Genomic DNA, 17,400 nt, shown 5'->3' on the forward strand with positions numbered 1-17,400 from the left:
GCATGTGTAGAGGTGTCAAACGGTACATACTGGCCTAGCCCGTTTAAATGGGGCGCAACACGGCACTAACACAAATATTAATGAACTGTGTTTGGATCAAAAAATTAGGTCCAATGGACTTGGCCATGCTGGCGTGGCACGCCGTGTAATAATGATGATGGTTCTATCTCTCTTTATTTATTTATTTTTTTTTCCAAAAGTTAATAATAAAGCATTATATTTGAAGAAGGACAATGCTAAGCTTTACCACATTTTTATACCACATTATGTACTATCTCTTTAAAAAAGATAAAACCCATTAATATAATGAGACTTACCTTTATTAGAGAGGTGGTACATAATGTAATATAAAAATTTGATACGCCTAGATTTTCCTTTGAAATTTTTTTTTTACAAATCACAGAAACTTCTCTATTTGTGCTTTCAATAAGTTATTTATGTACATGTTATATTGTATTGAAACTATGAAATAAAAGGCAGTTTTAATCATAAAAGAATGCACTTGGTCATCCACTACCAACAAAATATATCAGGCTACATTGAGGGCTACTATCGGCATACTTTTAAAGCATGCAACTTGCAAGAGCAAGCAATTCTGTTCTGTTCTTCATGAAACGAAGAACAGGATTGTATGAAGGCCCAAACAAAGCATCTACCACGAAGCCGCACTCAAAAACAAATTCCAAGCCATATCTTGCTATTATTCTTCGCCGCTAGAATGAAAACTTTAATACTAAAAACAAACTCTGGAGGTGATCTTGGCCAATTTCAATAATATACAACAGGTTGCTAATCTCTCTTTGAAACTTCTGGGTGCATGAGTTGTCCCACGTCTTCACCAAAAACAATATGCACAACCACCTTATCTGATATAGCAAATCGTCGGAACATTAAAGCATCATCATATTACACGAAATAAATTCTACCAAGAAAAAAACTTTCAAATCAACCAACAGCTTCATTTCCTCTATTTGCTAGCCCAGAATGAAAAGCATTGAGACATCCAAGCAGAATAAGTCAACATCTTGAAAATCATAACGGTCATTTTTGTACAGCTACCATAGCTAATACTGATCGAGATACCAGCAAGTTCCCCACAGCTCCAGTTTTACTAAGATTGCATGGCATCTGCATGGTAGCTATCGAGTTCCTTGTCAAGTTCATCAACTGACTTATCAACGGGCTTCTTCCTCCCTGGCCCACCGCGACCACGCCCACGGCCGCTCCCACTCCCACGTGGTTGGCCGCGACCATTTCTGATCCCTCCACGACTGCTCCTGCTATAAAACCCAGCAACATTATAATCACACATTGAAATGCTACAGCTATTACTGAAATCCAACAGCAGCACATATATCATACAACAGCTATTGCCGACTTACTCTAGACAAAAAATAGTTACCGCTGATTTGGAGAATAAATAAATAAAAGATAAAATTATCAACTGGGAAGACAGTTTCTTTCAAAATAACTGGGAAGATAAGCATCCAATACATGTTCTTAATTTTCACTGCTGGATTGCTCTATAAGTCAGTAGGTAGATGATGACGAGATTTCAAGACTGAACACATGCATGCTGACATACTAGAGACAGCATCCACAGCTCCGGCTGATGTACACAATGCAATCACTCAAACATAGTTCAAACAGCTCAACTTTAATGCACACAGCAGTGACCCATTACAAATCATTTTTTACTGAATGTGTGTTAGGTTACATTTCATCTTATCAAATCCTGCCGTTTTTGTTGCAAACTTACAAGGTAACAGATAAACAGCAGGCAAAAGGAACACCAGAAAAAGTCTGTTAAAATATGGGATTTCAATGTGGCCTTCCTGCAACTTTAGTAAGTAACCCATACCAAAAGAGAAGTTAGATTAATTGCAAAATATATATTAGAAATAATTTTATTTTGCAATACAATGCAGAATAACTATAATTAAGTTCCATAGAAATTACTGGTTGAAGATAATGTCTGTTGAGCCCATCCAAAAAGAGAAACAAGAATCACCTAAAGCTCAATCAAACCGACTGACTTGGAATTTATCAACTTCCAATAGGACCCTCCCATATGATCTGAATGAATATTTGGCATTTGTAACCAGTCTAGGAGTTCTCAGTTGAAGTTGCCAAATTTGGACCTCTAGCCCACATACCATAATTTATTATTTTTTCCTTCAACAAAATCTTTGCACAAATCACTTTCTTAATACCAATTCTTAAATAAATTGGGAGAGAGAAAGATAAGGGACGAAGGATGCATGAAGATCAAGGAAAAATAAAGCTTGAAGCCCAAGCCAGCTTAGGTTACATTTCTAAGCTAGGCTAGGCTACTACAGTCATTATTGAGTTGTTACCGTAAATCCTGACTTCCCTCAGTCAGTAAGTCACAGCATTTAGTTGCCTACATTATTCTGGTGCTATGGAGTAATTTGCTCTAGTAATTTCACATTTAAAAAGCCCAGTACATTTTTTCTTAAGAATAAAGGCCCTAGATGGGTCTGACCTTCTCAACTCAATGGCCAAGTTCAGAGGAAGTGCAGCAGCCATAACACTTTCCTTTTCAATTGTGTTCTACCATTCAGCCTTACGATGATGCGCGGCTGAATAGTGGAACACTACTCCCAAATACGATCCCTACGGAACACTAGGTATGATGCTTAGTAATCTTCTACTGTTTGTGCAATTCAGCCTATATGTGATGCCTAAGGAATGCTAGATTTGGTGCCTGGGAGTCTTCTTCTTCTCCATTTTCTTCATTCTCTGCATGTATAATCCGAATCGCAGCCACAAAATATTTTGATCATGCCCCCTTCAAAACCCTAATTCTTCCCATGTTCAGACGCCAACTTTTTGTACAAGATACAAAGAAAGGAGTACAAAACAAGACAAGAAATACAAGGTCCAAGGAGCAAAACACAAGAATAAAACACCAACTGAACACACCACCATCAGGCCAAAAAACAAAACACAATTAAGTTCCCAGGCAACATTGAGATTCATATCCATCCTAAACAACCCCACAAACGACCCAATTGATGCAAATCTTTCTAACATGCATAAGTCATTCAACAAGCATATGACACTACAGGAACTCTAGCATATAAGATTTACATCATTGAAACTAAAATAACATTGACAGTTCAAAAAGACACACTTCTGTATTAACAAGATCAACAGATAGGGACTTACCCAGAACCACGATTAACCATAGGCAAAGCATAGCCACCACCACGACCAGGTCCAGGCCTACATTAAAAGATGTGTGAGTGGAATACAAAAAATGATAAAGATATTTATTTTTTGTGATCCAAACAATACTGGCAGCGCACATACAAAGAGCCTACAAATCATGGAGTATAAGAAACTGTTGTGAACCGATGACTTAGTAAGTGTGCTCTAGGAAGGCAAACAAAGGATTATGAGGAGACAAGCAACATGTTTTTTAATAAGAAACATGAAGTGTTTTATGACAAAACAAAATGGCCTACACGGAACATGGAATAGCAGTTCATCAGAGACCTCAAACAACAGCCATAACATGAAAACCCAGACAAAACACCTAAAACAGTCGAACCACCATAAACCAGTAAAGCCTCAGTACAAAATTGCAGTTTCTTGGGCACCCAACCAAAGCCCTGTAAAAACCGATTCCAGATCAGTCAAGTGAATCTGCAATGCAAGAATAAATGGCCCACATGCTCCCCCTCCTTACACAACACACAACAATGTGAAAATGAACATGCCAGAGGTCTTCTTTTCTGGAACATGTCACAGGTATTTATCCTTCCGTGAACCACCAACCAAGAAAGAATTTGCACCTTAGCTGAAATCGGGACCAACCTGTTAAATCAACTTAAGTGGAGAGGAATCAATTGACTGGTGGCCAATTGAAGTACAAAAAAATTCAAAATAGATTTAAAAAAAAAAAAAACAAAGTGGAGCCAGAAGAATGGCTCTTTATCTACCCAATTTGGATGCAAAGAAAGATAACTTAGAAGGTAGAACAAGTATGCATATTCCTGGAATTATCCATCATTCAAGTTTCTATGAAATTATCCATCATTCAAGTTTCTATGAAATTATCCATCATTCAAGTTTCTATGAAATTATCCATCATTCAAGTTTCTATGAAACTGAGGAAAAGGTGCCCGCATTTAGGTTCGAGGAGACTATATGAGGAAGGAAATAGAAGTTGGAAAGATAATAACCCCACCCAAACATCTAACCAACTCCCCACCACAATTTTCAAAAACAGGAAAGATGGATAACCTAGGACTTCGGAAAGAACCTCTCTCCACAAGGAGACAGCAAACATACTGATCTTATAATGGAAAGCATCGCTAGTAAGTTAGACCAAAAAAAGAAAAATTGGTCGGGAAAATTCATATTTAACCAAAAGATCTAATAGAAAATAACAAACAAGAATGTTATTAGGGGTGTTCATTGGATACCAGATAACATAAATGGGAGATGAACATTGTCCACAATTCCCAAAATAAAAAATATTTGGTAGAAACTGAAGCAATATGTGATTATTCAAGGCTATCTTCAACATCTCCCCTTATCCTTTAACCACAAGCTGCAAAAATATTCATACATCCATATTGTAATTTAATCATTAAAAGTGTCCGTGTAAACAGGCTTATGTCCAGCAAGAAAAGACTCCAAAACTAAAAATCAATAATCTCAAGGATGAACTACGACTGTTATGGCACATAAATGGTCTTTGGGTTTATGCGTAAGATGATACATGCGTATAATTGCAGTGTCAGTTGCTTAATAAATATGAAAGAAATGGAGTGTAAACGGGGGAAAAAAACATACGTCATTACAACGGTCCTTTTCTTCCTTCCATGCACTCCTGTCACATTCACACGAGCTGAAATAGGCATGCCTGCATTGGCACCAACAATTTCAATCTTCATAGGCTTCCCATCCAATAGGACATTATTATACCGCTTCAATGCGGCAAATGCATCACTTCGTCTAGTATAAACCACTTCAGCAGAACCCTGTGATAAAAACAGCAAACATCTTTCCCTCAATGAAATTGACCACCAAAGTAATGTGTCTATTGAATAGTATCAAGAAGAGCAACAGTATACATCCAATAATTCTGCGGCTAGGCCTAATGGATTACATATAACTTAGGGACCTGGACATACCCAAATTCAACAATTCTTAATGGACCACTCATGTCGAGAGTTAAACATAAATAAACTATTTCAAAATACACACCAAGGTCAAACAACAGAGGAAGATAAAACCTAAACTGGCTTTTTGCAGAAGGTTCGAGTCCGAAAGCCAGTTCTATACATCAAACTGCTAATGGACAACCACGGAGACAATGCCTCTTAAAAAAAGTGTAAAATGTGCACATAAATATAAAGAACAAATTAAAAGCTTTGATATATCCAGTTCTTTGTTGGACCTCAATCTGGATTGAAAACTTGTAAGAGAAATTTAACACGTACATATGCATTATAAAATGTCTACTTGTACTTCTGAACATGGTAATTTCATAAGGACTGAACATAGTTGAATCATGCCCAGCACATTATTATGGAGTATAATATTCTCCTTATTTGGTATATCTCGGTGCAGTCAAAGTCACAGGCTTTGGCGTGTAGTAAGCAGAGCGTGGTTTGTCATGAAGCACCAACCAATTTGGACAACATGCTCTTTCTGCCTTTTTGGCATATAGTTAGATATAAACATCAGAATGTTTTGATGGGATAGTGAATTGAAGCCAGATATAATAACAAAAAATAAATCTTTTAACAATGCTTCCTTCATGATTTCATCTAGTTCCAATTCTTTGACTCATTTCTAGACTTTACAGCCAATATCAGGATTTTAACTGAGGATCAGTGCCAAATAAAACCAGAACAACAAATCAGGATAGAAAATAAAATGAGGGAAAAAGTCTAGATAACAATGCTTCCTTCATGATTTCATCTAATTCCAATTCTTTAACTCATTTCTAGACTATACAACCAATATCAGGATTTTAACTGAGGATCAGTGCCAAATATAAGCAGAACAACAAATCCGGATAGAAAATAAAATGAGGGACAAAGTCTAGATAAGGAGGAGAAGAACTCACACTTGGACGGCCATTTTTGTCAAAATGTACCGCATATCGTTTCAGCTCTCCGATCTCAGAGAAAAGTTCCTGAGTTGCAGTTTCACGTGATGTTTCAGGGGAACGTTACAAGAAATTTGTTATAGAAAGCGCTTAAGATGAAAATAAATGGCTCAAGTTGTACCCTTATATCCTCATTTGTCACTCCATAGTCCAAGTTGGAAACATATAACTTTGTGCCAATTTCAATCCCTGATATCCCCGCAGCTCTAATGCTGTCTTCAAACAAATCAGGTTGCCATGGGAAACGCTTGGTTCGGCGGGTAGACTGATGAAAGAATGCAGAAAAAGATCCAGATGGGGAAAACAAATGTCAGCTCATGAATAGATAACAAGATAATTCGCCATTCCTCAAAGTCCCCAGAAATTAACCCAATTAACACAAGTACAGATAAATCTCGAAGATAATGGTACATATGCAGTGGACGACGATAGCGCTTTAGAAGATGAGCCAAAAGCCAAAATGAGCTTCTCCATGAACAACATACGTCACAGATCCTCTCGTATTTGACTTTCTAAACGTTTTAGAGATCCTCGTGTATTTTGGGTTTTAAAATCATATTCTCAAGCATATCATAAAACATCTACATTTTTTAGCTTGCCTTGGCAATGGTATACGAGGATGGCCGAGTATTCACTGGGAGAGGACCTCTACGAACTGCTCCTGTCATTCTTCCACCTGGAATTCTTCCAGCTGCCATCCTTCCAGCATTAAAGGACCCACGTGGTCCACCACGGCCACGAGGGGCCCTACCACCTCTAGTTCTCTCACGATTACCCCTGCTGTTCTTAATCATGTCATCAAGCGACATATCCAAAGCAGTAGACATCCAAACGAGAGACAAGTGAAATCCTTCTGCTAAAATGGAGATCTAGACCTGAAATTACAAAACAAAATGAAACAAAAAAATATCAATAACGATAACCTCAACTCGGTTAAGATTGGTAAACACACACTTCAAAATTACTCATATCGCTTTGTAAATCAACTTTGTCAGACTTATTTGTTTCCAAGAGCAACAATTTCATTGTTTAGAGAACGAACATATACAACACAACCCCATCTTGAAACCAAAAGAAAGATAGAAACAGTTGAATGTAAAGAAAATCAAACCAGAAAACAAGTTACAAGAACAAATAATGATTCAGATCAAAAAGCGGGCGAATCAGATCGCCAAAAACTTAAAATCAACGCGATCTTTTCGCATCGACTAGAAATCAAAGAACAGAAAGAAAGAGAACTACTTTTAATTGGCGGAAAACACCGAGTAACAACAAATCTACAAAGGATTTCAAATCAGAATCCCTAAAAGGTGTACAGCAACAAAGAATTAGATCATAGAGAGAGAGAGAGAGAGAGAGAGAGAGAGAGGAACAGGAAAATACCAGGAGACGATTAAAGAAGCGTTCGAGGAACTGAGACAACGATCACAAAGAGAGGCGTGAGAGAAAGAGAGATTTGGTGCCTGTGGAAAGTAGGGTTGAGATGGGGACGCAGACGAGTGGGTTACAACGGGGAAAAAGGTTTTAGGGTTTCTGAATATAATTGAGGGTCGCTGTGGTTCGTTTCGGGGAAGGCGGTTTGGGATTTACCTTTTTTTTTTTTTCTTTTTCTAATTATCTTTTTTTCGATTGAAGTATTTTACTCTTTTTTTAGGAGTAAACGTTGTTACAACATTACATGTATGGGCGGTTGGGGGAATCTTTGAGACACCAATCAATGTTGAACTACTTTTTTTGGTCGATCAATCAAAGTTGAACTTCTAAATTTAAAAATATAATCTATATATATATAACAAAAGGCATTATATATATATATATAACAAAAGGCATAGAATGGTAAAACATTTAAAATATCAAAAAATGTAATTAGTTAATATAAACATTAAGAATTAAAATTATTAATTAAATAAGGATAATATGATAAATTCACACTTTTTCATATTTTAAAGTTAAAAGAAAAATCAGATAATGGATTTTATTTTTATCGAACACAACTACCCATTATCTTTTTTAATTCTAAAATAAATTTAATTTTTTTTAAAAAAGCCTCTCGTATGCGTGAAAATACGTGCGGAGAGGCTAGTATATATAAAGCAAAAAGCAGAGAATGGTGAAACATTCAAAATATCATAAAATACCCCTGATTAATGCAAACATTAATAATTGAAATTATTAATTAAATGAGGATAATATGGTAAATTCACACTTTGTCATATTTAAAAAAATTAAAATTAAAAGAAAAGCAAATAATGAATCTTATTTTTATGGAACACAACTACCCATTATTTTGTTAATTCTAAAATAAATTTAAATTTTTCTATAAAAAATAAAAAAAACTTCTCGTAGGCGCGGAAGCGAGAGCAGAGAGGCTAGTTTGAGTTTAAAGCTCAAAAAATATGTTTGGTAGGCTTATTTTTTAAAATCTAAACTCATAAATGCTCAAATACTTGAAAACAAATAAATAAATAAAAACTATATATATATATACATATATTTATTTATATAAATTATTTTTAAGTTGCATATTAAACAAGTTTTCAATTTTAGAAATGGTTATAGAAGCATCTGTTAGTTACAACAACAAAAATTTAACGTGAATTTTAGAACTCCTTGCTTTTAAAAAAAAAAATAGAAGTTGAGAAGGAGCAACTCCTCAAAACAAATGGAGTTTTGACATTAAATTTTTAAAAAATGTATAATAAAAATTTTTTTGACACATTATATTAAACAAGTGTAAAAATGCCAATTGTTGTGAGGACTCATCCTCAATTATAAGAAGCCAAGCAATGTTTTTAAAATAATATATTGCTATCAGCTAATTTTTTAAAATAATAGAAACGGCAGGAGCACTAAAAGCCATCTCCACCAAACCAGGCAAACAAAGCACAACTACAAGCCCAGTAAAGAAACATCACACCACAACGTAATACTATCAAAGAAGACATTTTATGCTCGCATAGTTCTTTGTACATTGTCAAACGAATGAGTGTTAGAAACAGAACCAGCAGGAGCACTAAAAGCCATCTCCACCAAACCAGACAAATAAAGCACAACTACAGGCCCAGTAAAGAAAAATCACACCACAACATAATACTGTCAAAGATGACCTTCTATGCTCGCATAGTTCTTTGAACAGTAAACAACATGTCGTGAGCGTTAGACCATAGTAAATAGAAGTACCAAAACACCATCTTCTTGTTTCTTAACCCATATCCCTAACCGACAAGGCAGGGGGATCAAGATTCGCCCCTTAGCATGACGAACTTCCAGTAGAAGATCATAGAGTAGGAACGTTTATTTAATGCCAAGCCCACAAACGTTCTAGCGAACACATCAGGGAGACCTGGGAAACCCCTTCAGGTCGGTCTCCGTCGTCTTATCAACAAAGCCTGTGATGCAAATTCTACGCTCACTAGAAGAATATGTGAGCACAAGGAGTCGCCCAAAAAATTGCTCAAGAACAATAAGGACTCCCTCACCACCTTGATCCACAATCCTCCTCATTGAAAAATCAAATGAACTCATACAAATGGGTACATAAAATGATAGCCATTAACCAGATACTACGTGACACAATTTTTTTAAACAGAAACATTGTCTACGCCAAGCCACAACCTTGCAAAAGTCACTTTTTGCGTCATGGTCATAAGCAGAAGCCCTATATCTTACACAGGTGAATCAGGCTAGGCCAGCCATCTAGATCGTGTCACCCATGTTGTCTGGGATCGCTGAATTGCCAAGTATAGCTTCAAATTTTTCCTTATTTGTAAGCACCAAACAACTCTCAAAAGAACACTCAATAACATAAAGGGCTATATTCCCACCACAATTCAACATACCCATGATAGAGCACACATGGATCTCAGGAGGAAGAGACGATGAGATCCAAAGACAACAAGAAAACCAAGCGAAAACCCAACTAGAAAACCCAAACCATCGTAGCCCTTATCGTAGATAACAACCCAAAGAATGCCACCAGACCCAGCACACCAAGAAGAAGACCAAAATAAGATCAGAGAGTGCAAATAGAGATGGAGCCGACAGGTAAAAGATGAAACCCTAGCTGCTGGAGAAGTACAAATCCTAGTCATCAAAAGCTCACCTCGCAAAAAGCAAGAGAGGATCTCATTCATATCCTTTTTTTTTTCTTTTTCTTTTTTGGTAAATGGGGGCGAAAAGCCCAAAGCCAAACAGTTATAGAATAACAGCACGAGGCCTCAAAATACCCTTAGCATCCGTAGCAAGAATATCTTCAAGGAAGTCAGGCATCTCATCATAGACATGGAGCCCAGGGCCAAGATTATAACTTCCAGCAGCCAAAGCATCTATGGCTACATTTTGTTCACGGTAGATATGCTTAATTGCACAACACCAGTGTTCATGGATCTTCATTTTACAACAGGAAATGATGTTGTACAAAGGGTGAGTTAGAACCGTATGAGAAAATAACATAGCTACAGCAGCATTAGAGTCGCATTCAATCTCCACATCACGATAGCCAGTGTCCCAAGCCAAACTAAGCCCCCAAAAGATACCCCATTATTCAACCTCAAGGATTGTACTTGCACCCAGATTCACAATAAAGCCTTGGATCCAAGCACCAATAGCATCTTGTAATAAGCCCCCAGCACCACTAAGACCAGTGGCATTGATTTTGCTTCCATATGTGTTAACTTTACATGCATCAGGTCTGGGAGTTTTCCATTGGAGCTGAAACACAGTGTGGTCTAGAGTGCCTATAATTGTTTTACAAGCATTGTACCAACGCATACTGGTAAACTAGTTGCAAAGGCTCAGAAGGCATAATAAACCCTTGCTCAAAAATCTACTTGCATCTCCATTTCCAGATATACCATAGATAAATCGAAAAGACTAAGTACCAAGGCAGGCCATGATCTGTACTCTTTTTTGATTGAAGATTCAAAAGAAGCCAGTCATCAAACTCCATGAGTGAATTACAAGGAGTGAGACTGCCACCACCAATTCTATTCTAAAGAGAAAGGGTAACTTGACAATTCACAACCTAATGATTTAAACTTGAAGTTTAAATCAAAGAAATCCAATAATTCTAGAACAAAAATTTCTAAGTTATATGATGATTTTAGGGCCCGAAGCCTTGAATTTATAGAACTCAAACCTTTAACATTTGTTTATTAATGTGATCACCTTTTATTATTGAGGCATATTTTAATTTTCATGTTTACAATTAAATAATTCTGAAATATTTGATTTTATATTTTAGAGGTATCCAACAATGTCAAATCTCATGAAGTTTGAGTTTGTTCCTCTAGACATTTCTGGAAAGAACTAATTAACTTGGATCCTTGATGCTCAAATTCATTTGAATGCAATGGACATTGGAAACACCATCAAGGAAGGATATCAAGCATCCCTGTAGGATCACTCGAAAGCCCTGATTTTCCTCCGCCATCACCTTCATGAAGAGTTGAAATATGAATACCTTAGAAGAAAAGGTATGAACATAAAAAATAAAAATAAAAAGTGCAATACTTCCAAGGCCCGTTATAATTGGATGCACCTGCGCTTGCAAGATTTCAAACAATGAATAGTATAACTCAGCAATGTTCAAAAACTTATTCTCAACTGAGGTTGTGTGGAGACAAGGTTACTAAGGAAGACATATGTTGGAGAAAATGTTCACAACTTTTCATGCATCCAACATACTCTTGCAACAATATTGAGAAAGTATATTTACAAAATATTCCCAACTAATTTCATGTATGCTTATTGTTGAACATTTATCCAACCTTCACGTAGGTATGAAAGGATCAGTAAAGCCCCTAAAAGTTATCTGGGCTTACTACATATTCTTCTCATGGGAGATGATATTGAAGATCCTGAAACCTACACGAAGGCAATGTCAGACATTGACTCAAAGAAATGGCAAGAAGCCATGAAGTCTGAGATGGATTCTATGTATGCCAACCAAGTATGGACTCTGGTTGATCTATCCGAAGGTATTGTACCAATAGAAAACAAATGGATTTTCAAGAGGAAGAAGGGCTTTGATGGCAAGGTGGAGACCTACAAAGCTAGATTAGTAGCTAAAGGCTATAGACAAAGAGAAGGGATCGACTATGAAGAAACTTTCTCTCTAGTAATGATAAAATTCATCCGCATACTTCTTGCCATAGCAGCATATTATGACAGATGGATATAAAGACGACTTTTCTAAATGGCCACATTTAGGAAGAGAACCATATGAAACAACATGAAGACTTCATATCGAAAAATGAAGAAGGAAAAGTATGCAAGCTTCAAAGGTCAATCTATGGATTGAAGCAGGCTTCAAGAAGTTGGAATATTGTTTTGATGAAGCAGTCGATACTTTTAGTTTTAATGAAAACGAAGATGAACCTTGTGTATATAAGAAGGCCAGTGGGAGCACTGTCGTATTCTTCGTACTATATGTTGATGACATAGGCATGTTAAACTCAGTAAAACTATGGTTATCGAAAACCTTCTCAATGAAAGATTTGGGTAATGCATCTTACATACTGGGTATCAAGATCTATAGAGATAGATTAAGAAAACTAATTGGATTATCTCAATCTATGTATGTAGATAAGGTGCTCAGAAGATTTGTATGGAACAATGTAAGAAGCGTTTCCTACATGTTAGACATGGTATCCACCTGTCGAAGAGTATGAGTCTAAAATCCTAGAGGAAGTGAAGCAGATAAGCAACATCCCATAAGCCTCTGCAATTTGGTGTCTAATATATGCCACGCTATGCACGAGGCCTGATATCAGCTATGTTGTGAGCATCACAAGTAGATATAAATCGAACCCAGGATTAGAACATTAGAATATTGTGAAGGCTGTGTTGAAGTACCTGAGAAGGACCAATGATATGTTCCTAGTCTATAGAGGGAACCTAGAATTACTAGTGGAATGAGACATAGACTCAGATTTTGAATCTAATGTTGATGACTGGAAATCCACTTTTGGATATGTGTTCATATTGAACGAATGGGCAATCAGTTGGAGATGTTGTCGTAGAGCACTACTACGGACTCCATAACTGAAGCAGAGTATATAGCTACATCAGAGGTAGCAAATGAAGCTATTTAGATGAAGAAGTTCATTACTGAACTTGGAGTAGTTCCAAGCATTAAGTCGCCATTTATTTTATACTATGACAACAATGGGGCTATAGTGGAACCAAGGTCTCATCAAAGATCCAAACACATTCAGAGACACTTTCACATAATCAGGGAATATGTTGCTGAAGGTGAAATTGGCATACTCAAGATGGCTTTAAAAGATAACGTAGCAAATCTATTGACAAAGGTGGCTTCATGATTATGTTATCTTATGAAATACAAAACAACTATAGTCCTAAGAATATATGTAAGTGGACATGAGAACTATGTAATGAGATTGCATACATTGAGACTTACCATGATCCCTAGTCATAAATATGTCCATGGTCATAGGAGTATCAGTTGGACGTGATATTCCGCAAAGACTAGTATATGCAATATCTTCTCTATATGTAGAGAATGACGAGGTCTCAAATCATTGAGTGTGGTGACACCAAGATATGTATGTAAATGCTTGCAGGAGAACGAGTATACTGAACGCGATCAAATATATGAGTTCTAGAATGGAAGTCTTTACTCACATGTCAAATTGGAACTCATAGATTGCAATGGTGCAAACTAATCCTTAGACCTAAGACATCATAGATGTCTTGTGGCTATGTTGTTTATCTTTGAGAGCACTATACAATTGTGTTGAAAAAGACATGACTCAAAGGTATTTATCAAGACTCTTAATAAAGTCATGGAGACAAATGAATGTACAACAAAGGATCTCTACTCTTAGTAAAAAGAGAGAATACTCCAAAGATATTATCAATCAAATCTTTGCACAAAGTAGTGTATAAGATATGAAAGAAGAGGTCTTCAAATCTTATCAGGATAATCATATAAAAGGAATAATTCACATTAAGATATTTGACATTAGATTCCTTTATCTAATAATGTGAATAAGGAGTATAAGAGAAGGATTCAATTGCACGATCATTCAAATTTGAATAGGTTCTTCCCTACACCCTAATTACCTTGGATAACCATAACATGCTGCCAGGCGTCAACCATGGTTTGTGGAAGTCCTGAAAGGTTCAATCATAATTAACCTTCACTAATAGGAAGAATTAAATAGTGATATTTAATTCACAAGTCAACTCAAAGGAGTTGAGTCAACCCACTACCTTTCTAAAAGGAACCTAAAGATTGCACACCGAGAAAAATGAGATTAGAGGAACAAGTGAAGAGAAAAGAAAGTAGGAGTCAAAAATCAAAGGTCAAAGTCAACATGTTTGACAGGAAATAGTTTGATAAAGTCAAAGTAGTGAGACTATAATAGTGATTTAAGAGTTAAATCATAATTCACAGTTAAGAGTTAATTATGGAATTAACTTGATATAAATAAATGGGTTGGGGTTTTAAATATACCCAAAACGCAATTGGGCCCAATGATAAGTGTTGTAGGACAACACAAAAGTCGAAGGACCCAAGTAAAACCCATTCCCTCTAGTGGCCGGCCATAAGGGAGAGATTTTCTCTCTCTCATTTTGTTTGCTTTTTTCTATAAAAGCTAAACTTGTCTGTTGACTAAAAAAAAAAAAAACTTGTCTCAAAACCTAATTAAAGTTTTTGGCATTCCATTCTTGTAATTTGATGTGTAGGTGAGACATCCTCCCTCTTCTAAGGTAGAAGGCTTCACTCTTGGAGTCTTGGGTTGAGGAGCTTGTAAGAAGAGGAAGAAAAGAAGGCATTTTCCTACAAAGGTGATCATTCTTGGCTTGTTCAAGAAATAGTCATCTAGGGTAAATTTCTATTCATTTCTCTCTTTCTATTTTGTGTTCAAAGAGACTAGGTCATAAGATACTTGGGTTAAATGAAAAGGCTTAACTCAACTAGAATTAACAAAATTAATCTGTCATTATGAATGTTTTTGTGTTACATGTTATGGCTAAATTCATTTTCAAGAAAAAGATATATGTTTCCCTTCACAAATCCCCTACCAAAAGAGTAAGGTCTCGGTCTAGTCAAATTGCTGAATCACATGGAGGTCCACAATGTGGTCAAAGCATTGAGGTTCACAAACTGGTCAAGGCATTGGAGGTTCACAAACTGGTCAATCAAGTTAAATGCCTCATAGGAGGTTCAATTTCCCTGCCAACAAAGCAAAGCCTTGGAGGGTATAAGAAGAATCTATGAGAATTTTATGGTTGAGGTTTGTATTTTGGGATTTCTTTTTGTTAAGCTTGGTATTTTGGGTAGTAAAACTGTAGTCCTCTGTATTTTGGGAAGTCAGAACTTTGGGAAGTTAGTATTTTGGGAAGTAAAACTGTATTTGAATTGGGAACTTGTCATGTGAACAAGAAATTAAACTGATGCATTATCAGTTTACTCTATTTGAATTGGAATGAAATATCATCTTTTGGTTATACTTGATGCAATTTAGCACAAAAGTTTTGAATGGATATTTAGTTCAAATGCACTTGAAATGGCGCTATACTGGCCACTGCAGTTGTGAAAATGTATAAAACTCGATAAGAACCAAACAATACAAAACCCCAACATTAAAATCAACCCAACATTCACGCTATTGCGAAAATGTATATCTCTCTATCTGATCTCTTCTATAGCCTTCTTTTCTCTTGCTCACATGTCTTGCACAACCTTCTTCTTTCTGGCTTTCTCTTCTTCCAACTGCTTTATTCTACTTAATAGTTTCAAAATTACTGTGAATACTCATCACAAAATTTTGGGTCTTTCCAATCTTTCCAACCACACCCACCACCAAACTTCTCTCTAGAACACACATAGAACCTCCTCCTTGGATTATCATCGCTCCAACATGTCTTCATTTTGCCCTCAATTCTGCACCTTCATATTCACACGATTTCCTCCTCTCTATCCACATGCTCGACTTGGCCTCAGCTGAACTATCTACTCCAGGTACGTTCCTTGGCATCTTCTTCTTCTTCTTCTTCTCTCTAGAACACGCATAGAACCTCAACTGTTATAAATGGGTTCTCTATGAAAGTGTGAAATAGAGCTGAACACATTTAGGGCTTCTATTTTTTATATTTTGCGCCATTGCAATAAGATGGGTGTGGTTAAGGAGGGAATAGGTGTAAAAGGATGAAATAGCGTTCAAAATATCTCACCCTTGGTTGGGTTTGATAGCATATTGGATGAAATCTCACAAACTCTAATGACAAGTGCTAAATTGGCGATATAAATTTGTCAATGGGGTAAATTGGCTGAATTTTTTAGTTTAGGAGGTTAAGTTCGATTGAGGTATGAATTCATGTGGTATTTCAGTGATTTTCTCCTAAATTGAAACCACCCGTCTCGTTTCTTATGGTCACCCACCCTCAAGTAATCTAAGGGTTTAGAAAAAACTTGTTTAAATTTTGTTTTACTTTTACTAAATGACATATTAATTTAACTTGAACACCCAAAAAAAAAAAAAAAAACCTCGCAGTAAAACATGTTTAACCTCAAAATCTCTGAACGTGTTCTTGTTCAACACTCGAGACTACTTCTTGCTCAACATGTTATCAGTGACAAACAACTTAGTTGCAATAATCCGAGATTAAAATTCATATTTGATAATTGATGCATATGCACATGGTAGAAAATTGAGTGCAAAAGTGAAGAAGAGCAAGAAACTGAGCTTGGTTGTGGGAGCCTCGAAGTTCAATCGCGTTGAAGTGCGAGGGATTGGGTGGGTTTGGATTTTCGTTCGAGACGCTAGAGTCGGAGGTGCTGCGACCGTGAGCCATGGGAGGAAGAAGAACACTTTCGAACATTTTGGGGTTAGAACGTGTTTTACTTTGAGATGTTTTTGATTTTTTGTTTTGAACTTTTTTTTCTTTCTAGTTAAATTAATATGTCATTCAGTAAAATTAAAAGAAAATTAAAACTAATTTTTTCTGAACCTTTAGATTAGATCTAAGGGTGAGTGACCACAAGTCTCTTGGACCACAAGAGTGCAAGAAAGCAAGACTACATAGACCAAAAAGACAAGGGGTGTATTCAATTAGGATTTTAATATATTTTTTTGAAGCTTAAAAGTCTAGTGGTATTCAATTATGATTTTTAAGTAATCAATAAAAATCTGATGGTATTCAATTAGGATTTTAAAATCATCAATACAAGTCTGATGGTATTCAATTAGGAATTTTAAAAGATAAGAAAAAATACG

General features: G+C 36.2%; 1 protein-coding gene across 3 annotated transcripts; it reads right to left on the bottom strand.

Moving 5' to 3' along the window:
* Positions 1-514: 514 nt before the first annotated feature.
* On the bottom strand, positions 515-7,794 carry LOC117621093 (THO complex subunit 4D-like). Of its 3 annotated transcripts, none has more exons than XM_034351379.1 (7): positions 7,535-7,794; positions 6,751-7,026; positions 6,273-6,416; positions 6,110-6,178; positions 4,828-5,015; positions 3,193-3,249; positions 515-1,280 (listed from the first exon to the last, which is right to left on the bottom strand). In XM_034351379.1, the coding sequence occupies exons 2-7, from the start codon at positions 6,976-6,978 to the stop codon at positions 1,112-1,114; spliced, it is 855 nt and encodes a 284-aa protein (XP_034207270.1). In that variant the 5' UTR covers positions 6,979-7,026; positions 7,535-7,794; the 3' UTR covers positions 515-1,111. The 3 variants fall into 3 exon arrangements, with proteins under 3 accessions (XP_034207270.1, XP_034207271.1, XP_034207272.1); XM_034351380.1 differs by having other exon boundaries at positions 515-1,277; positions 7,535-7,786; XM_034351381.1 differs by lacking the exons at positions 515-1,280; positions 3,193-3,249 and adding an exon at positions 3,256-3,843 and having other exon boundaries at positions 7,535-7,786.
* Positions 7,795-17,400: the final 9,606 nt, after the last annotated feature.

The sequence above is a fragment of the Prunus dulcis genome, chromosome 3 (assembly GCF_902201215.1).
Source record: "Prunus dulcis chromosome 3, ALMONDv2, whole genome shotgun sequence".
Lineage (NCBI taxonomy): Eukaryota > Viridiplantae > Streptophyta > Magnoliopsida > Rosales > Rosaceae > Prunus > Prunus dulcis.